The 25,484-nt window shown below is 46.6% G+C and overlaps 1 protein-coding gene across 3 annotated transcripts in view; it reads right to left on the bottom strand.

Annotated features, from left to right (window-relative positions):
* The window catches only part of ADD2 (adducin 2), a 93,171-nt gene that overhangs the window by 22,463 nt on the left and 45,224 nt on the right, over positions 1-25,484 (bottom strand). For all 3 annotated transcript variants that reach the window (XM_061592308.1, XM_061592306.1, XM_061592307.1), the window contains exons 2-9: positions 17,857-18,068; positions 16,086-16,221; positions 13,018-13,169; positions 10,811-10,891; positions 8,579-8,728; positions 6,453-6,596; positions 5,538-5,636; positions 660-836 (exon numbers count right to left, since the gene is read on the bottom strand). In XM_061592308.1, the coding sequence (XP_061448292.1) occupies positions 660-836; positions 5,538-5,636; positions 6,453-6,596; positions 8,579-8,728; positions 10,811-10,891; positions 13,018-13,169; positions 16,086-16,221; positions 17,857-18,039 (1,122 nt within the window). In that variant the 5' untranslated portion in view covers positions 18,040-18,068. The remainder of the gene's footprint in view (positions 1-659; positions 837-5,537; positions 5,637-6,452; positions 6,597-8,578; positions 8,729-10,810; positions 10,892-13,017; positions 13,170-16,085; positions 16,222-17,856; positions 18,069-25,484) is intronic.

Raw genomic sequence — 25,484 nt, 5'->3', positions numbered from 1 at the left:
CCTTCAAGTCCTTGACAGAGGAGGGCCACGATCTTTTCTCAATCGTCCCAAAGTTCAGGACACAGAATAATGGGCTCAAGTTACAGGAAGCCAGATTTTGACTTAACATCAGGAAGAACTTCCTAACTGTTGGAGTGGTGTGTGAACAGAACCAGTTACCCAGGGAGGCCTTCAATAGGCAGCTGGACAACCTCCTATTGGGATGCTTTAATTTGGATTCCTGCATTGAGCAGGGGGTTGGACTAGATGGCCACACAGGTCCCTTCCAACTCACCGATTCTATCTGGCCCTTGGGACTCTCCACAGCCACACCCCCTTGCTGTCTCTGTTTTGCACCCCCCCCTTGAGTGTTTTTGTCTGGCTGGAATGTGTCCCTAAATTCTGATCATGCCTCTTTCTTCCCTGGACGGAAGACAGAGAAGGATGTCTGAGTGTGCATGGATACTACCCTATCGTACAAGGGTAAACGTTACATCAATTGCTCCACCCACTTTTGCCTCTGGCCACGCCCACCCCGGCACGTGGGCCCAGGAAGGTTGCCGAGAAGGAAATCTGGCCCTCCGATTGAGAAAGGTTCCCCACCCCTGCGCTGGGGGGAGAGAGAACAGAAGGCACATTCAGAAAGCTGGCAAAGTCAGCTTCTCTGCTTGCAAACGTACTAGGTTGTCAAGCATCCTCATCAGAGCCTCAAACTCATGTTCTCCCAGGCGGCTCTTCTGCATGGGTCCAAAGGTGCTGCCCGCCCATCGGATGGAGCCAACGTCATGGGGTCGGTGTTTCTCTCGCTCCAGCACTATCAGATTTTCCGCTCCACCAGCACTAGACAAGGCTGAGACCTGGAGGATGTGAACCACAAGAGAGGCTATGAGAAACATATTGGAGAAAGTGTAGCATTCTAGGTTGTCTACTGTCTGCTATCTACCTTTCTTGCATTGGAGGCAGATATGTTGAAGGTTATAAAGCTGGTATAGCACAGTGGGGAGGAGAGCCGAGCTGGGAGTCCAGAGTCTATGAGTTCAAATCCCCGCTCGTGTCTCCTGGGCATCAAGGGCCAGCTAAAGATCACCCTCACAGTGAGTGACTCAGGGGTTACGTGCCCTGCCACCTGTGCAGCTGTGGGCAAGCTGCATAGTCCCAAGCAGCCCTGTTGCCCCCCAGCTGGCAGTTGTGGACAATGAAGGGGCTGGCTTGTGCAGCTGTGGCAAGCTGAGCAGGCCCTAGCCAGCTGGGGAGGACTAGCCTCTGAGGGAGGCAATGATAAACCCCCTCTGAATACCGCTTACCATGAACACCCTATTCATAGGGTAGCCATAAGTCGGGATTGACTTGAAGGCAGTTCATGCTGAAGGTGTCTGCATGTTCATCCCACTATCATTTCTGTTCACATATCTGGCAGGTTTTTGTAGTGCTATGAAAAGACCCTACAAACTCTGTTTGAACAGAGATGATGGTTGGATAAAGGAGATGAACATGTAAATTGGGCATGTATGATTTGCATGATTAAATTTAAGTACAGAAAATCAGGTCCCTTGGAAAGGATTCTGGATTTTCTTGGAGCAGCATACAGGTAACAGTAGCCTAAATAGTGGCATCTCAGTAAGGAAGAGTGCTCCTAGGCCCATTAGAGGTGTAACACGTGACACACAGGATCCAAAGAACCAACTGGATCTCAGGAACTGTTGCAACAGATAATCAGTAGTTAGGGGGAATAGCTAGATGGGATGGAAACACAGAATGCGATACTAGACCAGAAACAAATGTTCCCAAATATTTGATATCGACAAAATTTCTGATTTCAGCATTCAAGTGTTGAATGTGAAATTTCAAACTCACAGTTATAATTCACATTTTGAGCATGTAAACTTATCTCAGATTTTTAATGTTTGTTAGACTACCTGGAATCCCTATTTGCTTAGGCAAGCATCAACAATATAAAATCTTACAAGCTGTCAGCTGTCATCTCTGAAATGTCTTTGCATATTGCCTATCAAATCTGTTATATACCATTGCTTGTCAAATATCAAATAACAAATACTATTGGAGTTCAATGGTCTAAACACAAAATTCTCTTGCATATCACTTATCAAATACTGTTCCATATCCCAACTAATACAGGGGCCAGGAGCCTTAGCAACCCAGGGTTTAGATATGGCCCTCCAGGCCTCTCTCTGAGCCATGCCCCCTCCCTAAGCCACACCCCTTCACTCTAGGCCCCGCCCCACCCCGCCCTGTCCCAGCGCTGCTCTGCACCCTTCCCAAGTGATTTTGCCTAGCTAGGATGGGCTCCTAAACTCTGATAATGCCTGCAGGGAGAATGGAGAGTAAGGGTGTGTGTGTGTGTGTGTGTGTGTGTGTGTGTGTGTGTGCGTGCATGCGCAGTGTGTAGAAGCCTCTGACTTTTACATAACTGAGCTGCCCTGGGCTCCTGCTGGGAGGAAGGGCGGGATATAAATCAAATAATAAATAAATAAAATAAGCTGAAATTAGGGATGGGATCTGTTGGCCGGTGCCGGAATGAAAGCATTCCATCAACTGAACAGGCATGAATCAATTTGAGCTTGTTATTAGTTCTCCGGCTGCTACTTTTACCGATCGGTTTTTTTTCTTGTCCAAAAAAATATTGACATTAATATTGATATTTTGAAAGGAAATGTCAATAAAGTTATTCTTAATATCAATATTTTTGGGTTTTCAAAAACAGCTGTGGAAAATCACTACATAAAAATCCAATAAGCAAATGAATAAGCGAATGAATGGAAGATTTGGTACCAAATCCAAATTGGGCGGAATTCTAGCAGATCCCTAGCTGAAACATAGCCCGCTGGATAAAGGTAAACATCATTTTTGCCTCTAGCCACATCTGACTCTGCCCACCAACTGGGTCGTGGCCCCTACAAGATTGCACACAAGAGAATGCAGCTCTTGGACTACAACAGCTTCCACACCCCTGGCACTGAAATAAAATATAGGATGTTTAATAAAGATATCAAATTTGATGAATATCCAAGCGAGTAGCTGAGCACTGAGAGAATGTCTGGAGAATAATTCAAACACCAACACTTGCAGAGCAGAATGTTGAGGAGCAGCATGGCCGGGAGTGAATTTGTTAGCACTCCAACAAGAGCCCAGAGAATGTCAAGAGAACAGCATCCTTTCATCATCAAGAGAGTTTGGAAGGAGCCAGTGTATTGCTACCCTTTCACCTGCAGATGGCTCTCATGCTGGGTCTTGGCACATGGCTGACCTAGTTTTTTCCAGCTGAAGAAGTAGACTGATGCATAGAGAGGCGGACAATAGCACTGAGCATCAAAGGCAGTAATTGCCGCCCAACTGTAGGACCAATGCAATCAAAACTGCCACTTGTGTTGCAGAGGTTACTGCCTAATGTGGGCAGAGATAAAGAGGGAGGGGGAAATCCTGCTGTGTTTTGGAGGTAACCATTTTAAAGCCTAACAAGAGATAACAGCTGATGAAGGATGGGGCTTTTCTGAGCTCTAGTGTCAAGAACAGTTGCAACGTTTCTTGCAGAGGTTAGAAATGGAAATGGACTGCCTCCAAGTCGATTCCGACTTATGGCAACCCCATGAATAGAGTTTTCATGGTAAGTGGTATTCAGAGGGGGGTTTACCATTGTCTTCCTCTGAGGCCAAGAGGCAGTGACTGGCCCAAGGTCACCCAGTGAGCTTCATGGCTGTGTGGGGATACAAACCCTGGTCTCCCAGGTCATAGTCCAACACTCTAACCACTACACCACTGCTATTTCCTAAGAACCAGCTTGGCAGGAGAGTGGGACCTTCCCCTTCCTCTTCTAAGGCTACCAGCAGCCCAGGGTGGGGTAAGAATCTTCACTAGGAACAGGCCTAGAGAGGGAAGGGTTAAACTTTGCTTCCCCATGTGGTGTGGTCCTGATGGAAATTGCTCCTCTTTGGCCCTAATTGTTTAAAAAAGGTGGCAAGCTTCCAAGTGATGCATTTAGTGCCATGTGTAGTTTGGCTCACAGAGGCTGGTGCAGCAGTGAGAGGAGAAATCCTGCTCTTGCCGGCTCCCTTTACCCAACTGGGCTCCTGCTGGGAGGAAGAGTAGGATATAAATCAAGCAATAAATAAATAAATAAATAAACAAAACTTTTGCTCCAGATAGTGCTCCAATTGCCAGGATTCAGCATGACCTAGATGTTGCAGCCCCTGACCTGACTTGGGAACCCATCCTCAGAGGAGTGAGTTGCAGCCACACAACATGAAGGGAAGGCCCTCACAGCTACTCTCCTGACCACTATCTGCCTTCTTCAGCAACCCAGCAACCAGACTCAATCTTTTAAGGCTCTGGCCCTCCAGATATTACACCTTCCATTATCGCCCAGAACACTGGCCATTCTGGTTCAGGCTGATGGGAGTTAGAGTCCAAAAACTATCTGAAGGGCCAAGGATGCCTTGTCTCTGGTTTAAGGTGCCACTGGCTCCTGGGTCCTTTTTGCCTTTTTCCAAATGCAGTTGTAGGCAAAAAGGACATTTCTCCAGAACTAGGGCAGACCAGCAAAATCTGCATCATTCCCTGAGTCGCCTGACCCATGATTGCCCTACTGAAGGTGTGATTGTGATGGCAGCAAAGTAGGTTTGGCCTGCACAGTTCCTGGCCAGGATGCTTTGGGGTGCCAGCCCCTGGTGATCTTCAGAGTCACCTGGTCACAAACATCAAAACCGACAAAGGCAGAAACATTAACAATCATTAAAAAAATCCAATTAAAATCAGTTTAAAGTATATATCTATGACAGCTGACATGGATTGCGATGTCATCACACTTTGCATATTTTTGTCCACCCCACCTCCCACAAATGATGCAAAGAGCGGGGCACTCAGAATGTCACAACACAAGTAAATATTCCTACTTGTTGATGGGGAGCTGTGGGGTGGCAACTTGACACACGGATGCCATTTCTGATGCCATTTTGATGGCATCCGAGTGTCAATTCATGTGGGACGTTTTGTTATAACTGAAGAGGCTGGACACCAACCCCACTTTCCCAGTCTCTGTTAGCGTGGGAGCCTTGCAGAAATGCACCAGATTATTGGGGTGGGGGCTGTGAGAGATCATTTGCTGCAGGGCTTTAAGAAATCTGCACTCGGCACTTCTGAGGAACTGACTGCTTGTTACACCATTTAATACCTGGCTACACTGGAAAGTCTTATCATAGTTGATTCTGGCTTATATATGTTAACATACATACTATTTGTGTTAATGATTGATATTGCTTATTTTATAATTAATTTAAAATGTTATAATGTTTATCAAAATGAAATGTTTGCTTGGATTGTCATACTGTGTTTCGAAATGAACCAGCCTCAGACTGACTGCTGAAATAATTTTTTGATGGGCATTTTTGCTGCTGTTGCGAGTCTCTTTGGGCACATTTATGTGGAATAGTGGCACACAAATTGAAACAATAATAATATTAATAATGATAACATATATAATGTCATTAGTTGCAGCACAGTGATGACTAGTAAGACTGAAGGGGTGTGTGTGTTCTGTTGCTCACCTGCACTTCACAGGCAGCCTGCAAATGGAAGAGCTTGTAGAAGGCTTCTTCTACTGTGTCTCCAAGAGCCACCAAACCGTGATTCCGCAACACTAGAACCTGCCGAGGGAAGAAGAAAGGGGGGGGGAATGCCAGTAAAAATGGTCAAAACTATCAAAAATCAGCTGTAGGAGACACAAGAAGAGCCTTCTTTCTTTCTTTCTTTCTTTCTTTCTTTCATATCCCACCTTTCTTTTCATCATAAAAACCCATGGCGGCTTACATATGGTTCCCAGGCGGTCTCCCATCCAGGCACTGACCTGACCTGAGGGAGCTGGCCTCATGGGCCTTCAGATCATAGACTGGGACCACTTTAGAGGACCAGATGCCAAATGCTATAAACATTTTGTTGCTGAAAGGATTACACACTGAAGTCCAAGAGGACATTGTTATGTAAATTTGAATAAATGAGCAGAGATCATCAACAGTCTGAGATGCGTGTGTGCCAGTGTGTGCGTTTACCTAAGTGGCAGGCTTTTACCCTGCATTAGGATCACTGAGATGGAAGACTTAGTAAAATAAGAAAAGCTACTTTATTTATAGAAAGACATAGTAGATAGGAAAGGCATACCTAGTTCTAACTAAGTTGGAGGCGCAACACCCAGATTGTGGGAATTGCCCTAATGGCTTAGGAGACAGAGCAAAGACAAAGGTGTCAAGAAAGGAAAGGGAGGAAGGAGGAGGGGCAAATAAGCTTCCCTGAGCATATCAGTTTACAAGGAAGGAAGTTAGTCAGAGCACAGCACAGGTTAAGGTAGGCAAGCCTAGCCATCTGGAGGACCCCAACTCTATCTCCCTTCTGGAACCCAAACAAAAGAACCCAAACAGGAGTTGCTCTTGCCCCGCTTCCAACAAACAGCATCTCTCAACTCTCACCTTGCACGTGGGTCCAAGACACTTCTGCAACTCAATTCTGTCTGCTTCTTCTTCCATCTCACCATTAAAGTCAAAGTACACCATGTCCCCTGCCAGCAGTGCATCATGGGAAATGGGCAAGAGGCCGTGCTTCATTGCAGACACCTGGGAAGGAGGAAACAGTGGAGATGGAGGAGCAAAGGGTGGCTTCTCTTTGCATCAACACATCCATTTTGCCCTTGATGGCCAAGTTTGGAAATTCAGCCCAAAGGCAGCCAGTGCGACAAACTGTTGCAAATGAAGCTGTGAGACAGGGTGGAGAAGCCTTTTCAGCCCAAGAGCCACTTTCCGTCATGGAGGGCCACGTACCAAGCAGGGCCAGAGGCAAAAGGGGCAGAGCAATGGCTGTGACTCTTACCACAGCAGAGCAGGCTACTGTCCAGCCATGCAAAAACCAGAGGTTTCTACACACCCATCTCTCCATCCCCCTTCCAGTCAAGTGGGAGGGGTCACTTCAGACCAAGGACACACTCAAGCCAGGCAAAAGCACTCAAGGAGGGTGCAGCCTGTGAGAGAGAGGCCTGGAAGGGTAGCTTTTGGCTCTCTGGCCTGAGGTTTCCCACCCTGGCTGCAATTCTTTCAAGCTACACAACATTCTTAATCCAACAAATGGACAAGATTCTCAAGTTACAGGGTTGGACCAATGTATACCTGAGATGATCTGAGGGTACACAAACAAAGACAGACAAAAAAACAGAATTAGTTTTCATATTTTAGCAGCTCTCTCCGAATGGATCCAGATGATCCTGTTATACACACGTCTGCTGCAGTTATTGCATGACAGACTGGTTTTAGAAAGGGTTCAGCCGGTGGCAAGACAGTGCTTAATCTTGTCTGGGAAAATGCAAGCTACTAGCAAGACAGCTTCCATATAACAAGATGATCACTGCATAAATGGGCTATTAGAGGGTTGTCCAATCCACCTTCCTTGAGGACAGCACTCGAGAGAAGCAGGCTCTGGGCTTGTTAAGGAAACGTGGATGTGCTGTGCTTGAATTTAGCCAAATGGCCTAGCATTGCATGGGCTACATAGAAACACAAGGGGAACCTTATTCATCATGGTCCTGAGTTACCTTCCCTCTCCTCCCCTGCACCACCAATGGGCCATCTCCTCCTCCTTCCCATAACTCCTTCTTACCCCCTTCTGACCAATATACCCTTTGGATGTCATGACCCACCACCTAAGGACCTTGCAGTGGAGGAGGACTTGGGGGAGGAAGACGTCCAGGCTATTTTCATGGGGAGAGAAACACCACTAGTCAGAGGACACCGCCCTGCGATCATCCTCTGACCCAGGGGATCAACCTCCATCTCCCCACCCACACAAAAGCCAAAGACTACAAAATAATGCAAGAGCCCTTTATACATCCAGCGCCTTCAGGGAGGCAGAGTTTACCACACTCAACGTCTGGTCAGTCTACAGTCAATCTACAGTCAGCTTTAGTTGCAGCCTCATGAAAACCCTATTCATAGGGTCGCCATAAGTCGGAATTAACTTGAAGGCAGTACATTTACATTTAGCTCTCTGCAGAGACAATGTCAGATGATGGGGCTCCCTTGGAGCTGTCCAGGGTCCTGCTATTGATTTAGCCTTGACTTTGACTGAACATCGCCTGCTTTCCCTTTGAGCCTCAAGTTCCCATGGTACTGAGCCCAGAGATTCAATTCCTGTTCCCTGTCTCATTCACTGCTTAGTGCCTTTCAGCTTCTCCTGTCACCTCGTCTGCCTTATTGCCTCCAATGGCCAAGCATTCCCCCTAAAACTCAGAGCCAGAGGCATTTGGATCATGCATGTGAGGTGCCTTACAGATGGCACTGTTGGGTCTTGTGTTGAACATCCTGAACACTGTGAAATGAGGGCTCCCCTCACCACCCCTAACACCTCCCCCTCTGCCTGCCCATTCTTTCAGAGCCTCTGCAATGCATGAGGAGGAACAGAGAGGCCAGGCTGCTTCCACTCTGTTCTGTTCCAAGCTTATTACTCTTCCATAAATCAGCCTCAGAGCCGGCCCAAATGTCTGGGAGTGAGGCGCTGTCTGCCGTTTCTCATTTCTCTGTCAGCAAGATAAATGGATGGCATTCCTTACTGCGGCAGTCGCTGGTGTGTGCAAATGGATGATGCATCTCACGTCGGGTCTAGCTGCATAGATGGCAGAGTGCAGGCTGAATCCACAGGTGTCCACTGGAAAGCTGGTGCTGCCTTGCTCTACCACTTCCCCCAGGACATTCACTTTCACCTGCAGTGCAAAAGAAAATGGACAACACAGAAGTATAGAGAGTGAGAAGGGGGGCGTCTCCTTAGGCCGAACTGTGTCTCAAAGGTGATGCCTGGATGGCATCTTCCATCCCTGGGTGGCAGCGATTCCCAAATGAGATGTCAATCATGTGCCACGATAATACATTCATGACAGTATTTAAGTCTCTTAGAAACCCAAGCTATACTTCCCCCCCAGATAAGTCTGCCTGTTGCATCTCTGTATGAGTCCCTGCTGCATTAACAGAAGTATAGTTTCCAAATCACGTGAAGTATTGGTTTCCCTCTATTCAGCACTGGTTAGGCCTCATCTTGAGTACTGTGTCCAGTTCTGGACACCGCACTTTAAGAAGGATGCAGACAAACTGGAAAGGGGCAACACGGATGTCCAATGGAAACAAAGCCCTATGAGGAGAGACTGAAATAACTGGGCATGTTTAGCCTGGAGAAGAGAAGACTGAGGGGACATATGATAACCCTCTTCAAGTACATGAATGATTGTCACACACAGTAGAGCCAGGATCTCTTCTCAATCATCCCTGAGTGCAGGACATGGAATAATGGGCTCAACTTACAGGAAGCCAGATTTCGGCTGACCATCACGAAAAACTTCCCAACTGTTAGAGAGGTACGACAACGGAGCCAATTGCCTAGGGAGGTGGTGAGCTCTCCAACACTGGAGGCATTCAAGAGGCAGCTGGACATCCCCCTGTCAGGTATGCTTTAATTTGTATTCCTGCATTGATCAGGGGGTTGGACTGGATGGCCTCATAGGCCCCTTCCAGCTCTACTGTTCTATGATTCTATGGTCTTGCTTGCTTCCAATAATCTCTGCTGTGAATGAATAATCCAATCACACCTGGTGGAGATGCACTGTGGAGGCTGACTCTTGCACCTCCAGAAAAGTTACTTCTCTGGACTTGCCTGTGCCCACTCAAGTATAGAGACATGGCAGAAGCACCTGCCCTCAGATGCTCTGCTTAATGCATCTCGGTGTGAGTCACTGATTTGGGTAGGCCATCTGACTGGGCAAAGGAAAGCCCAGATAGCATGCAGAGGACTTACCCTTACTCATTCTACAAGTAACTCTTTTCAACCACAAGAGTGACAGGTGCTTCCAATTTTAATTCAGACACAAAAGGTGACTCCATGATCAGAACCTTGTACTTTCTCATTTCATCCTGTCACCTCCGCCCAACAAACAGCAAAATACACATGGACCTCCCTCTTCCAAGTCAACCTTTAGCTGAGCATTTCTTAGCTTTAAGAAGGCTCACACTACCTCCTCCCCCAATCCGGTGCCCTTCAGAAGTTTTGGATTCCAACTCCCATCAGCTTCAGTACTATACAGGTGTGCAGGCTGGGAATGATGGGACTTGGGAGTCCAAAACATCTTGACAGCACCAGCTGACTGACACCACTCCCAGAGGAATTCTGAGATTTCCATCCCCCGCATTCCAGCAAACCAGCACACACTATCTTCTTATATATACACGTATACTTGTAAGCATCACATTTCCATGGGGAGGAACTCGGCGACCAGTGGGGGGCAGCGGGAAGGGGAGAGCTCTGGACTCTCATGGGGTGGGAGCAGGAAGGGGGGGACCTTGGACAACCAGTGGGGGGGAAGTGTGGGAGCTCCGGTGATCTGTGAGCAGGAAGGGGGCAGACGTGCCTTGGAGGGGAGGGATTCCAGAACCTGAGGGGCCACCACAGAGTAGACCCTCTCATGCAGCACTGCCCCACAAACTCCATAGTGCAGTGGAACTGCCAGCAAGGCCTCCCCTGCAGATCTCAACATCTGGGCATTTGTCCACCAGTGACGGCTGGTTATATGTCGAGAATGGTCTGTGTAATTCTATCAAGACAAAGTCTTTTGTCCTCCATGACACCAAGGGAATGAGGGAGGAACTCGGCCCCCTGTTTCTGATGATGTGTCACCCTCAAAGGGGATAATATTTTAATTTATTATTATTGCCTTCTGCATGAAAAGACTCTAAGCCCCCAAACCTCAAGTTTGCATTTGTGGAAATGGAGAGATGGGGAAAGAGTCTTGATTACTTACCAAGCTAGAAGCTGTAACTTCGTGACATGAAAGGCCCACAGGACAAATCAGGAAGTGGTCCTGCTCTTTGCTGACTCTCAACTGCAAAAGAAAGAAAGAAAGAAAGAAAGAAAGAAAGAAAGAGAAAGAAAGAAAAAGAAAGAAAAAGAAAGAAAGAAAGAAAGAAAGAAAGAAAGAAAGAAAGAAAGAAAGAAAGAAAGAAAGAAAGAAAGAAAGAAAGAAAGAAAGAAAAGAAAACTGCTGATCTTAAATCTTTATTGGCTTGGCCTCCTGGGGCCACCTTCTTCCCTAAAGGGGTATTAAGGCCAGAGGTAGCTGCAGTGGAAGTCATTTGGCTGCCACGAAAACCCAGAAGAGAGGAAAAAAACAAAGAGAACAGGGAGCCCCAAAGATGTCATTCAGGGCAGGTGCTAGTTACTTAAAAGACTTAAGGCACAAGCTGATGGCCTTAAATATTAAGCGCCCTTAAATATTAGACAGGTGCCATCTCTGTTATCTTTTTGGCACCTATTGAAGACCTTCCTTTTTCAACAAGCCTTTTAAGAAGAGACCTTATCCCAGTCTGTGTCTGTGTTGGAATTGCTTTTTAATATGTTTTTAACCCTTTTAAAAAAAACCCAATATGTTTTTAACCTTTTTTTAAGATGTCTTGAAAGCTTTTAAAAAAATGTTTTTAAAGATGTTTTACTGTATTTTAAAGTCTGTTTTTATGATGTTTTAAAGTGTTTTTAGTGCTTTTGTTTGCCGCCCTGGGCTCCTGCTGGGAGGAAGGACGGGATATAAATCAAATAATAATAATAATAATAAATAATGGCACAAATGGCTTCTGGGCAAATTAAAAAGGTGGGTGGCCGCTGGGGTCATTGGCACAATGCTTTGCAGCATGCCCAGTCCCCCTGCAAAGAAACCTTTTTCAGACGTTAGGTTAAAAAAAGGGGAAGAAGGGGGGGCAAGAAATTTTGGATCCAGTTCCAAGAACCTAGGGCAATACACCTGGTGCCCTTGACAACACCTGTCAAGTTGGATGAGTTCTTCAGGATGAAGGACCAAGCAGGTTTCATCAATATGAGAGACAGCCATTTTGGAAGCCACTCATCTCCCACCCTTTCTAGACTTGGTCTAAAGGCACTCACTCCCCTTCCCCATCAGTGGAGAGCACATTGATGACAAGAGTTGTAGACGTAAACATCCAAAGGGCATCAGGTTGGCAAAGGTTGATCTACTGTGTGCTTTTGTTTAGAGGGGGCAACAGCAGGCTGTGATGGGAGAACTGTTGCTTTTACGCCCTGCTGGTGGGATTCTCAAAGACATTTGGCTGGCCCTGTTAGAAACAAAATGCGAGACCAAACTCATCTTTGGTCTGATCCAGCGGGGCTATTCCGACGCTCTCAATGCCTTTTGGCATCATGCCACTTTTCAAGACTTGTCCGTGAGATGCCTCCAACAGTCTGTCTATGGACTGGCCCATCACTCACGCAGAATGTTCACCTGCTTTTCCCATGACCTGGAGAAGTCCTAATGCTTCCATTAATTCAGTTATTTGCCACCATGTCTTTATCTGCCTTTTAAGATGTTACTTTATTTATAAGAGTTTTTATCAGCCCTTCACCATAAGGTCCCAGGGCAGGTTGAAACAATATAATATACAGTTATAAAAGCAGATAAGACAGTTGCAATTAAAAAAACAAGTGTTTCAATCCAATCAGTATAAGTCAGAAGAGGTGGGTCCCACAAAACAAAATGGCTTACCTATCAAAAGGCCAGGATAAAGAGGTGTGTCTTCAGCATACAGTGAAAACTATACAACAAAGATGGAAGACTCAACTCTGTGTGTGTGTGGGGGGGGGAGTTCCACAATTTCCTGGCTAGGACAGAGAAACACCTCTCCTGGACCGCCATTCCCCAAACTTCTGAGGGTGGTGGAACTACCAAGAAGGTGGCAGAACACCCGAGAGGATGTACGGATGGAGACTATTTTTCAGATATTCGAGGGCCTAAGCAGTTTAGAGCTTTAAACACGAATGTGAACACCTGGATGTTTCCATGTTTGTGCTCTTAAACAGCAATTGCCTGCCTTGAGCCAAAGGTGATCAAGTGGGCATTAAAAAAGAAAAAGGAGATTTAAAGGAATCTGATTGATTCTGACCTGGCCACTGAACGAGCCCTGAGCAAGGATGGGGTGGATGGAAAGGTTGGGGATGCCTCACCGTGACACAGGTGCTGCTGAGCTGAGCCCACCCATAGAGGTCCAACAGCCGATAGACACTGCTGACTTTGCAGCGCATGAGCCTCTCCCCTTTGACAAGCAATGCGGGGTCAGTGCCTTGGAGGTCATTGATGGGTGTCACCGTGGAGAGGCCTGCAGAAGACAAAGGGCCCACAAAGGGGTGGCTGGTTAAACCAACAAGAGAAATCAAGGCAGCACTAGAGCTGGGCTGGAAAGCGAGTTTGCTTGCTCCAACAAGGCTCTAGGAAAGCACATGCCCTCTCATCTTTATGCATTTCCTACTGCTGATTTATTGCTTTAATTTTCTCTTTAAAGTATTTATTACTTGCCCTTGATCCAAAGATCTCAGGGCAGGGGACAGAGTGGCTTAACAGTCAATCCTTCTTCCCAGGGAACTCTGAGAACGGTGGCTCTGTGATGGGAAGACGGAACTCCTAAGAACTCCCAGCATCCTTAACAAGCAACAGTGCCTGGATCCTTTGGGGGAACCATGACTGTTTAAAGAGGCACATGTATCCTGTAGGTCTACAGCAGTACAAAGGCACAGCTCCTAAAGCTACTGCAAAACTGCATGGAGTACTGCATGGAGAGGAAGTCTTGTTAAGGATGGCCAAGTTAGATTTAAAGACAAACCAAACCAAAAGCAGCTTTTGAAATGACACATTGAAGCATGAGGGTGGTGGTGGGAACAAGGAGGGGCTGCTTAATGCTGGTCATTTCTTTGCTCAAAATTGCCATCATCAGCCACAGAGGAAAAGGTAGGCACACTTACATATCTTGTTTTTCCCCACGCCAACCGACCTGGTGCCTTCCCTTAAAGCAGGGGTTTCTAACGTGATGCTAGTGGGCACAATTGTGCCACTGAAGTCTTCCCCTGGAACGCACAAAGCCTTAAGGACGCCTACCTACTGCCGACTTGGTCATGGGGTGCTGAGGGTGGTTACCTTTCTCCTCCCTTGAAAAGTACATAGAGCTGAAGCTGAAATTGGAAGAGTGATGACCTTGCCCACTTCCTGTTTTAGCTGTTCAAGGCTCAGATTAATTCTGTTGCATCCAACTTTTACCCTTGGAAAAGCTAAGTTTGTGGGCACACACATTCTCTCTTTCTGTCTTTGGGGGGGGGCAGAGAAATGACCTGAGTGGGTGGTGACCATGGCACTCACGCAGAAATCCAAATGTGCCCATGGCCCTAAAAAGGTTGGCAACCCTTGACATAAACTCACAGGCTGCTTTTTGTGGTTGTGGTGTGAGAAAAGAGAGAGAAACACACACACAACTTCATGTCACACCTAGACTGGGCCTTCCGCCATCTCATTTCTCTCTTGCACAGTAACATCGTAGGCACCATCTCATCTGCCTGGTCACTGCTGGACACAGAATGCTAAGCTAGTCTGCCTGGGGATGCAGTCTTGATTCAGAGCAGGGGCGTGACTGATTGTCAGCTTCTTAAAATACCCTTCACCATCCTATCCCAATGTACTCTATATCAGTGGTGGGAAGTCTCTGGCCTGTGGGCCTCATTAGGCAGGCCGGACTTCTCCATTTGGCCCCCAAGGCTGTTTTGGACAAGCCACGCCCACCTGTCCATCACTGAAGGTCAGGTGATGCTAGACAAAGGAACAATCAGGGGTGCACCCAAAGCTCCCAAGCATGTCTGATCCTTGCTGAAAGCAGTGCAATGTTGACAAGGGCCAAATTCAAGCTGGAAAGGAACAATCCAGAGCACACTGAATATTCTTTTGCAGTTGCAGCTTACCTTTCCCGTGCCTGGCATCGTATGACGTTGTCAGGTGACACGCAACGGGGTGTGGCTTGCCCACTTCTGCCTTTGGCCCTGCTCACATAGGAATGTGGCCCCAGAAGGCTGGCCACATCCCAGTCTGGCCATCACCCTTGCATTTTATCTCCCACCCACATCCCATCACCAGCATGACAGCTGCCCCCCAGTCAATAGTTCTATCTCTGCATGGACCGAGCACCCCCGATGCTTCTCACTCTCTACGCCCCTTTCTCTTGGGTTAACCACCAAAATCTTCACACATGCCAAAATGAATGTCCTGCCATCCTAATCCCTCAATATCACCCAGTCTCCCTCTTCCCTTGCCCAGGCCAGCATCACCACCAGTTCAGAGTGCAAACAGCACATTCTGTGCTCTGCTCCAGTGAGCCACACTCCTCTACCCTCTGCTGCCAATCCAAAGGGTGAGAGGTGAGAGAGACCAACCCCAAGGCAGGCAGGGCCAGCTATGGCTGGTGCCCACTAGACCTGGTGGGGTTGCTGAGAGGTCATGGGGACATGGACAAGTTATTTTGGTTTTCTCCTCATCCTCCCTTGCAAAGATACTGTAGACACTTAAGTGTTGCTGTTTTACAAATTGTTGGCACCTAACTTAGCTGGAAAGTGTCTTACTTTGGTCCAGAAGGAGTCCCTGCGGTCACAGTTGCTTCTCTGCTGCAAAGGAAGTTGTGTGCCCCCTGCCTGGTTCTACTTCTCTCCCTGTCCTCTTCCTTTGCAGAGAAACAGCAGACACTTAAACACAGCAGTTTTGTTCATATTTAGCATCTAAGCGCCTTATCTTGGTTGAGAAGGGGTCCATGCTGTCACCATTTCCAGTGTGAATTCATGCCACAATAACTGTACATTACTCAGAGGCCCCACTGAATTCCATGGGGATTGCTTCCTGGTAAGTATATATGGGATTGCAGTCTGAACTGGTTCATCAGAAAGGTGTCATGCAAGACTCTTCCATTACATTGCCAGGTAACATGAAGAAGCCCTGAATGCTACCTTGAGCTCCTTGGAGGAAAGGTGGAATGGATGTAATGGAATAAATGGCACTGTCAAGTCTGGCTGTAGTCATTGTGTAGTGGCCAGAAGGTTGACGTTTGTGTGAGATACACATGGATTTGTGGGGAAGAGCAGAGAGGAAGGAAGGAAGGAAGGAAGGAAGGAAGGAAGGAAGGAAGGGAACAGGCAAACAGGCTTTGAAGCCAGACATTTCAGTGCAAAGGGCTCAAAGGCTGCTCATGGGGGGGGGGGGAACTTACTCAAGGGAGATGTTGGGAAGACAGACGGAGCAGTGCTTGCCATGAAGTCTGCAATCTGCCGAAGGGCCCAGATGCTGGAATTATTTCCTTTCTTCTTTTGCTCTTGGATGAGGTTCTCCAGCTCCTCCCGAAAAGACTGGGAAGAAAACCCACAGGGACCCTGAATTATCCAGGCTCCTGCAGCTCCGAGTCCTCCTCCGCTAGCTTCCACTCTTCCAGCCACCCTCTTTGGAATGCTGGAGAACTTTTTACAAACAGATGCAGCGCCATTGCAGTGCGTGAGCATCAGCTGCTTAGAAGCAGACAGGGGATAAAGGGCAGGTGGGGAATCTGGTGCTGGGCTGAACTTTGCCCCTCCATCTTTCTCAGTCATTCACTGAATGGGCAAATGATCCCTGTAGAAAGTGATGCTAACTTGTAAGAGAAGAGTCCTGCACCTTCACAAGTGTGAATGGCGCTTTTCTAGAAGGCAAAGAGCTATTACAGCAGGGCCCCACTCATATGGCAGGTTAGGTTCCAGACCCCCGCCGAAAAGTGAAAACCGCCAAAAAGCAGATCAACTGTAGCACGGGGGTCTGGAACCTAACCCACTGATCGCGCCAGAGGAGGAGATGATCAGATCTTCCCCTCCTTGGGCGCAATCAGCTCGAGCGGGAGTCTGATCGTGCCAGAAGAGGACATCAGCTGCAGCGCACTCCAGCTGATCTTCCCCTCCTCTGGAGCAATCAGCTGGAGTGCGGGGAGCTCCAGCCCCCCCTCCAGCTGATCTCCCTGCTGGCGCCTTATTAGCGGAATGCCGAGAAGCGGGGCCCTACTGTACTCCTTTCAACTTTTTAGAAGAGTCCCTTTTGCACTTGCAGCATTGCTGGGCTCTTCTTTGAAAAGCTTACAAGCCAACAGCACTGCCTAAGCTGATCATGTGACACTGCATGGTCACATGATCAGTTAAGGACATGGAAAGGAAGCTTTTGAGAGAAGAGCCTTGTGGGTAGAGCCTTAAGTGTAGCCATGTTAGTCTATTGCAACAAAACCAAACTAGGGTCTGTCTTGTGGGACTTGAAAGATTAACAAACTCTGAAGTTCCTTTCTTTGTTCAAGAATGGTTACTTCATTCATTCTGATATTTGGAAACCAGTGGGAGACCATTTCATGTGCCCAGGACAACTTTCTTGCTGATCGGAAAATGGCCATTCTTGAATAAAGGGAGTCTTCAGTGAAAAATCTCTGAATTACTCTGGTTTCAATCATGATAATGGCTTCCTGTCCAGGTGTTAATTAACTACTCAATGCTACGATGATCTTTATTTTTTAATGTGCCCACACTCCTTTCAAACATTATTCCACTCCTCATATTCTCTAAATAATAATAATCTTGGATTCAGCAGCCTAATGTGTGTGGGCTTTCCTACTGGTATGAGTCAGAAACCCTTGCTGATCTACTGGAAGTCACTCAAGAGATCTACCAGTAGATTTCAATCTACCCAAATCTACACAGGCCCTGAGAATCTTAGACCTAAGGAATTTTAGGTGGGGATTTAACCTGTACCCCATCACCCAACTCTGTCCCAAGGGAGACTGCCAAAAAAGACTCTTGGGTAGCCCAGGCCAGAACTGGTCACATGGTGCTGCCTTCAAGATCAGAGATGCTCACTGGTCCAAGCACCCATTGAACTCTCTGCTGTTCCTGAGATAAATTGCTTTTGCCTTATCACAACCCTCCTCCCCCCCAGTTTGTAGCTGGCCAGCCACCATAAAGGTGGGACATACTCACAGGGCTTTGCAGAATCATGGTGACCCTTTTCTTCTGTTCCATCAGGTTGAAGTCCTGGCGCAGATCTGCAGCCATGTTTCTGATGCGCAGGTACTCTGGGTCATCTTCTGAGAACCTGTCAAAGTAATGCTGGCTTTGGGTGGGTAGGGAGGAGACTTCCTCAGGGATGGTTTCGCTGCTCATTTTGGACTCTCTAGTCTACTTTTGGGGACCTGCACAAAGGTAAAAAGGGCAAATTCATCCTGGCTCCCAAATATTAAAAGTTTATCAACATAGCAATGGTGTATAAGGAAATTGTCCCACTTATCCGCCCCCTTTCCCAGAATTTGGCAATTAATGTCAGAAGACATCTCTTGGCAACACTCGCAGGATTTCATACACATCCAGGATCACAAGGAAAAGAGCAGTAGGGGGCGGGAAGCTGCAGGCTAAGTCATGCCCAATTGCAGCTTTATCAGGTTGACAGCAAGCCCAGGCGTAAATTACACACTGCAGCAAATATTCTCTGTTCTTCCTGTTCATTAGAGCTAAAAATGTTTAATTACCACCAAGGAGTCAAGATGGCATTCTGCTTTAAGGCAAAAGTATGTGAATCTCTTACTTCCAGCAAGAGGAGGTAGCTAAAAATTGAGCAAGGATCCTGGACAAGACTTCAAGCTGTTACTTATCTGCTCACCTGTGGCGAGGAAATATCTTCTCCAGGGCACCAAGCTTAATGAAAAGCCATAAGTTACTTATCCAAAATATGTGTGAGCAGACAAAGAAGTAAAAATTACTTGCACAGCTGTAGTGCACTGACTGCATTGCTTATAAGCAGCTGATTTTGCTGCCTCAGGAAGAAAACTCAAAGGAGAATGATTATCAGGCACAATCCACCGTGAAGGGTCTGTTGTGCATCACCCACCCATTTTAATGGAGTCTGTGCAGGAGAACATGCTGGTGGATTGTGTCTGTTGGGTCAGATTTGTTCTCTTTCCTTTTCTTGGCAGCTGATTTGGTATCATGGTAGGGTCACCCCTTGACAAGCAGGAATGTAAACAAGACTGGACTATGGGCAGAATTTGGTTATCACAAATGGCTCAGTTTGAAACCTACATGTAACAGGGGCACTAGAGACCTTAAACATAAGTGGTACATGTGATGGAAAGCTTTGTCACTGCAGTTCACCTCAAAACCACCTTATTGCTCTCCCTCTGCCCCCCTTGACCTGGGTTCTCATGTCACTCTCCAGGCTAGGGCATTAGGTGACCTACTGTGAATTCAGTCAACAGAATCCAACACTTTTTGCTTTCCGTTAACCTCCAGTGTGTGCTCGAGTGTTGATGGAGACATCTCCCAGCCTTTGCAGAACAGAATCCTTTCCTTTTGCCTCCCACTCTTAGCAAACAGTGCCATCACTACTGTTGCTTGGTTACCCAGATGTACCAGTCACTTAGAATTAAATGCTCTGAGTAGGGCTGAAGAAGGCTGGAAGTGAGAAAGGCCTTCCTTCCTTCCAGCCTGTGGCCAGCAGGGGTGTTGCTGTCCAGGGCCCCAGGGGCTCCTAGACCCCTTGCTTTTTTGGGAGCAGGGTCCTAATGTCTCCAGTATCCTTTCCTGCTGATTGGAGCCAATCAGAGTGAAAGGAGACAAGTCAGCCACTGAGAAGACACTCTTCTCAGTAGGTATCACACTCCCCTTTCATGCCGATTGACTCCTAGAGACATCTGCTGCTGCGGGGAAAAGTGTCTGAGGACAACAGAGAGCAAGCATGGTAGCTCTGCTCTGCTTGCACAGTCAGAGGTAGCATGCAGAGCTTGGAAGATTACTTTTTAAAAGTAATAAATTACAGTTACAATTACATGGCCCAAAAAGGAGGAATTACCGCTCCGGTTGCAATTGCTCTGAAAGTAACTGATTACTTTTTCTCAAAAATAATCACTACAATTACATTTTAGTTACTTCTTTTAAAAAACGCCTCCAAGGTGCTAGCCTTGGCTGCTGCACATCTAAGTAGCCTAAGACAACATGAAAAATAAACACACACATACAGAGGTAGTAGAATAATTCTTTTATCCAGAAGATAGCAGAGGTGGTCTCTCTGCTGGTAAGGGAGGTGGGGAGCAGGTCCAGCCCCAGGCATGCTGGGGCCCTTGGGCCCCTCTGCTCCCCTTCCGCAATCTGTGGAAGCAGCAGCGGATCTCAGCACAGGAACTTCCAAGCTGCCCGCTATCTCTCCGCTTCACCTACCTTTGTCTCTGCTGTTTTTTGCAGCTGCGCGCACTGCACGAACAGGTGTGCCATCAATCAAGATGGTGGCTGAGGTTTCCCTAAGGGGCTGAAGCCTCTGCTGCCATCTTGGTTGATGACAGCAATGTGCGCCTTTCCCACAAAGATCACAATTTTAGGATTATGAGTTGTATTCAACTAAGTCCTACTCTGAGTAGACCCATTGAAATTAATGAACCTACATTAGCCATGTCTATTAACTTCAGTGGGTCTTCTCTGAGTAGGACTAGCATTAAATACCACCCTATGAATTTTAAAACCAAGTGGACAAATTTCCCAGCCAGGTTATGAAACTGACCAGAAAAAGTAAGGACTTATCCCAATATTTACTGGGCAGTAAGGCTGCGATCCTCCTGTATGCAGTCTTTTTATTTTATTTTATTTTCAGAGTTGTGCAATTGCACTATGGTAGAAAAGTGTAACTAAACTTTTTTTTTTTTTTAAAGGTGCATGCCAGCTGATTCAAATTTGGTAAAATATACGCACACAAACAGGGTATTTAAAATTGTGATGAGAAACACCCTTTTCAGAAGGTCAAAGGAAGGAGTGTACAGCAGTGACCACGAGGGCTTGGGAAAGGAGAGCAAGCATTGGTGCCACACTAGGCTATATGCCTCATCCACAGAAAAGTGCTATACCCCCCGAATGATAATTTGCTTGTACCTTACAGCAAAAGAACAATAATCCAAGCACCCTTAGCCCAGTCGTTCTGAGACTGCAAGGGCTCAGCCTCAGAGCCCTATCCAGGCAAAGAAGAGAAAAGGCTTGAGTGACATCAGCTGCAATGGTTGGAAGCCTCCAAAGCACCCATGTCTGGCATTAAGAACCAGGTCTCTGCCTAGTCACCAGAGCTGTAACTTCCACACTCCCAGCTTCAGTCAGTGTTTGCTGCAGGTTTTGGGGGGCCCTTGGGCAAGACACCCTTAATGGGCCCCCTCCTGCATTGAGTCCACCTCCTCACTGTCATCATCATCATCATCAGCTGCTGTGCTTCCTCATCACTGCTACTACCTGCACACTTGCCAGGCAGAGCCGAGAGGGATGCAAGCAGTGGCAGCAGCGATTCCTCCTCCACCTCTCTTTTGACATGCATGGTTTGCTTGCTCATGCCTTCTGGGCCAATGCGAGAGGCAGGTGAACAAGCAGGTGGCAATGGTGAAGAGGAGAAGTGGGTTGGGGGCGCTTGGCAGGAGCACCCTGCTGGGATGTGGGCCCTCGCCAGGTGCCCAACCCTGCTGACTTTTGATGCTGGCTCTGCCCTTAATGGCTGACCTCAAGGACTATAGATGGAAGAGCACATCTTTCAGGCCTGGATGGAAGCACAGCCTCCCCCCTCAATACCCCCCCCTTTGGCTCAACAACTCTTTATTTCGGACCCCTGAGGGCTTCATCTGGGGATGTGCAATTCATTGCTACCCAGACTTTTGTTGTCACCAGGTTTAAAATATCTGTCATTCCAGACAGCTTGAACCTCGCTAGGCTGCCCAGTTTTAACAGTGGCAACTACATGTCCAGTCTCTCACTCTTGTAGCAAACACAAAGGGCCCATTCTCAAGGATCCCAGATGAGTAGGCGCATTGCTTAAATATGCAGGTGGGAGATGTGCATGGAAGGCAATCAGAGACATCATAAAAATGCTGGCCATTGGCACAGAAGGGTGTAACGGCAGCATATTCAGGCGAGAGGAGTTTGGAGCAGTCTGGAGCCACAGGACCTATTTGCATATGAACCGGCTCTGGCATATGGTGCCAGGCAGTGGGCAGCAGCCAGACTGTCTTATGTGCTGCGGTACAGTTGCCCATTGGGGGGAAAGCTAGAGTTTTTACAGGAGGAGAGGAGTCCTCTGGGAGTGGGTTGGAAGGCAGACAATAATGAAGAAGTAATGAGAGATGGGGAGGAGGAAGCCTCTCTGAGCATTATCATCCCCTAGTAAGTGCTACATATTCTCCCTACAAACCACAACCTCTAGGAAACAAGGTGGATGGGGCAACCCTCTGGGGGTGGCTAAGTGGGGCAAGCTGCAGGGCCTGGCCCAAACAGAGCTGTGCAATCAAGGACGTTCATCCTGAGAGTCTATTAGCATTAGACAGACGGCTGTTAGGAGACGGCTGACCTGCGTGAGTGAAGGAAAGGGTGGGGGAGAAATTCAATTCAGTTTGCATTTTAAGGCAAACCATCCCAGTTTGCACTTCCCAGACGAACACGTGAGCCAAAATGCAGCCAGCTTTTGAAATGTGCCCTTCTCCAAACGTTGCCATGCAGTTCTCCAGCCAAGTACTGGGTACAAAAATGCATATATCAGTGACAATAACATACAAAAATACATTAGGGGAAATTGCTTGCAAAATGTTTATATTAGACAAAATTGCATACAGAATGTGTATATTAGGAGAAATTAATACTGAAATGCTGATCTATTTTCATGAGTCCTTTTAAAAAAGAAAAAGATCACAAACTGCTATGAAAATGTGGAGACCTGAACTGACGGTTGGAAAACTGAGATATGAACAGAAACCACAATTTGACAGCTACGCCCATCTCTAAGTGGAAGAGCCTGTATTGCCTCCTCACTTGTATCTTCCTCAGGGTAGTGTGTGGGGGTGGGTTCAAGGGTAATGAGAATGTAGAAGGATACTGCCCTCTGAATATGGCTAATTGCTGTTAATAGCCTCTTCCTCCATGAATTTGTCTCCATGTAAGCCACCCCCATGTCTCACGGCAATGAATTCCACACATTTCTCATGCATTGCATGACAATGTATTTTCCTTAGCTCAAGTCTATACTCTGCAAATCAATGCTTCTCTATCTTGAGATGAAGTAGAAAGAAGAAGAAGAGAGAGATGGATTTAATATAAACATCAGCGAGCACCACTTGGGTTAGGTCAGGAAGAAAATCTGAGAAGATAATCGTTACTGTAAACATCTGAGACAATCCATTAGGACAGAGGAGTAGAAGGGTCTCCAGCTTCCTTCACAACTGATAGCTGAAAAACAACACATACGTTCTTAGTGGAATGTGATAATTTAATGATTTATTCCCAAACTTGAAAAAAACAACACCTTGCGAAAATGGCAGGGGCCAAAAAGATTGTGTTCTTGATTTTTTAAAATCAGCACCATATTAGCAGAATAGCACACTTTCCTTTAAGCAGCATTTCACTAATATTTATTTATTTATTTATTATTTGATTTATATCCTGCCCTTTCTCCCAGCAGGAGCCCAGGGCAGCAAACAGAAACGCAAAACAGAAAAAAATAGAAGCAGAAGTGTAGGTTGTTCAATTAGGGGCAAAAATACATTGCTAAAATGGCAGTGACCAGAAAAGTTTACTTTTTAAAAAAATTGTTATTGTTACAGTACTATAACTGTAACACTCTTTCATTTAGGAAGCTACATTGCACCTACTATTGTGGACAGAACACTGTGGAATGAACACAGAGAAAAATTGCAACAATACTCCGACAGTGTGGGAAGTCAGTTGCAGTTCCGCTTGCAGCTTACAACAGAAGAGAAATGGTTTATTAGCACCAGGAGCAGTCCACCTGGAAGCAGCCCTGGGCACACACATTGGATCCAGCCCCTAAAGAACATAGGAGGGTCATTCTATACTGTTCTAACCCAGTAACAGCCAGTATGGTAGCGCAGCACGGCAGTGTCACTCTCCTGGCACTACCGCTTATCTGGATGGTGCTAGAGCAGGGCAGGGTGGCGGTGAGGTCAGGGGAGTGCAGGAGCGCTGGATTGGCTCCACTGTGCACCTGTGCAGCACTGGCCTTGCTGCTGCCCTGCCCAGTGTCTGGGGGCCCCACCACACACCCTGCTACTAGTCTAACTACAGTTGGGGAAAGCACACTTCTTGAATAATACCAGTCCCAAAGGAACCTTCCAGCAGAGGTGCAACATTTCTGCCACGGAAGCAAGACCAGCAAGAAGCCTCCCAGGGCAACCTCACCGAAGAGTGGCCAACCTCACAGCTGTACTGGGCCAAGGATATATATTAAATTGCTTTTTGGTGACTTATGTTTGCTACAGGTGAACTTCTTAATCTGTTTATTGCACAAAAATAAAGCAACAAGATCTATGATGGAAGGCAACTCTGATTATTGTTGTTGTTGTTGTTATTGACACCAGGTCAGAAGAAATTCATTAGCATACAGAATCCAATATTGTTTGGAAAATAGTCTGTCAACAAGCCCAGGCAGGAACACAATCCAACCACATATGCTGAACAGACCCAGAGCATCACAGCCCCTCCAACATGATGGTGGAGAATGTGTTATTAATGCAGTAGAGACCTAGAGGCGTTCCATGACCAGTCTGCTCTAAGACCTTCTTCGCCACATACTTTTCACCATTTCAGGACCCTCCTGCAGCAAGCTAATCAATTTCCCGCCCTTAAGGGCTTTAGATCAGCCCCATGCCCTGTCTTCACTGCCAGACAGCTCCAGAGAACATGGGCTAATTTCCTCACAGACACTGAGCCTAGTGACTAGTTTAGTGCTTTTCAAGGGGGTAGCCCCTCCGTATTACTCTGACATAGCCATGGAATATTTACTAGTTTGCCAAAATCAGAATAAAGCTAAAGAACAACAACAAGGCAATCATAACGCCAAAATACAATTTAAATAACATCCCAGAAGAATATAAAGATCAAATAAGGAACAGGTTTGAGGCTTTAAACTTAGGTGACAGAGAACCAGAAGAACTATGGACTGAAGTCAGGGACATTATCAGGGAAGACAAATACCTCTAGTTAAAAAGAGACAAAGACCTCAATGGATGACTGAAGAAACTCTTACAATGGTTAAAGACAGAAGGAAAGCAAAAGGAGTTAGAAACACGAGAGAACTATTACAATAGTCATTGTATAGAAATAGAAGAGGACAACAAAAAGGGAAGAACAAAAGCCCTATTCCAAAAGATTAAAGAAATGAAAGGGAAATTTAAACCAAGAGTAGGGATGTTGAATAATCAACAGGGGAACACACTGACTGACTGAGATGAAATAAAAGGAAGATGGAAGCTATACACTGAAGAACTCTATAAAAGAGATGCCAGGATGACAGATTCATTCATGGAGGAACCGTATGATGAAGAACCAGAAATTTAAGAATGTGAGGTGAAAGCTGCTCTTAAAATACTTGGAAGAAACAAATCACAAGGAACAGATGGCATACCAATACAGTTGCTACAAGCTACTGAGACGGAATCTGTCCAAATTTTGTCTAAAATATGTCAACAAATATGGAAAACTGAACAATGGCCCACAGACTGGAAGCATTCAATCTACATCCCAATTCCAAAGAAAGGGGATCCGACGGAATGCAGTAATTGTCAAACTACTGCCTTAATATCCCA

This window comes from Rhineura floridana, chromosome 12 (assembly GCF_030035675.1).
Source record: "Rhineura floridana isolate rRhiFlo1 chromosome 12, rRhiFlo1.hap2, whole genome shotgun sequence".
NCBI lineage: Eukaryota > Metazoa > Chordata > Lepidosauria > Squamata > Rhineuridae > Rhineura > Rhineura floridana.
Note: the sequence above shows the minus strand (reverse complement) of the source record. Positions and strands in the feature narration are given on the sequence as shown.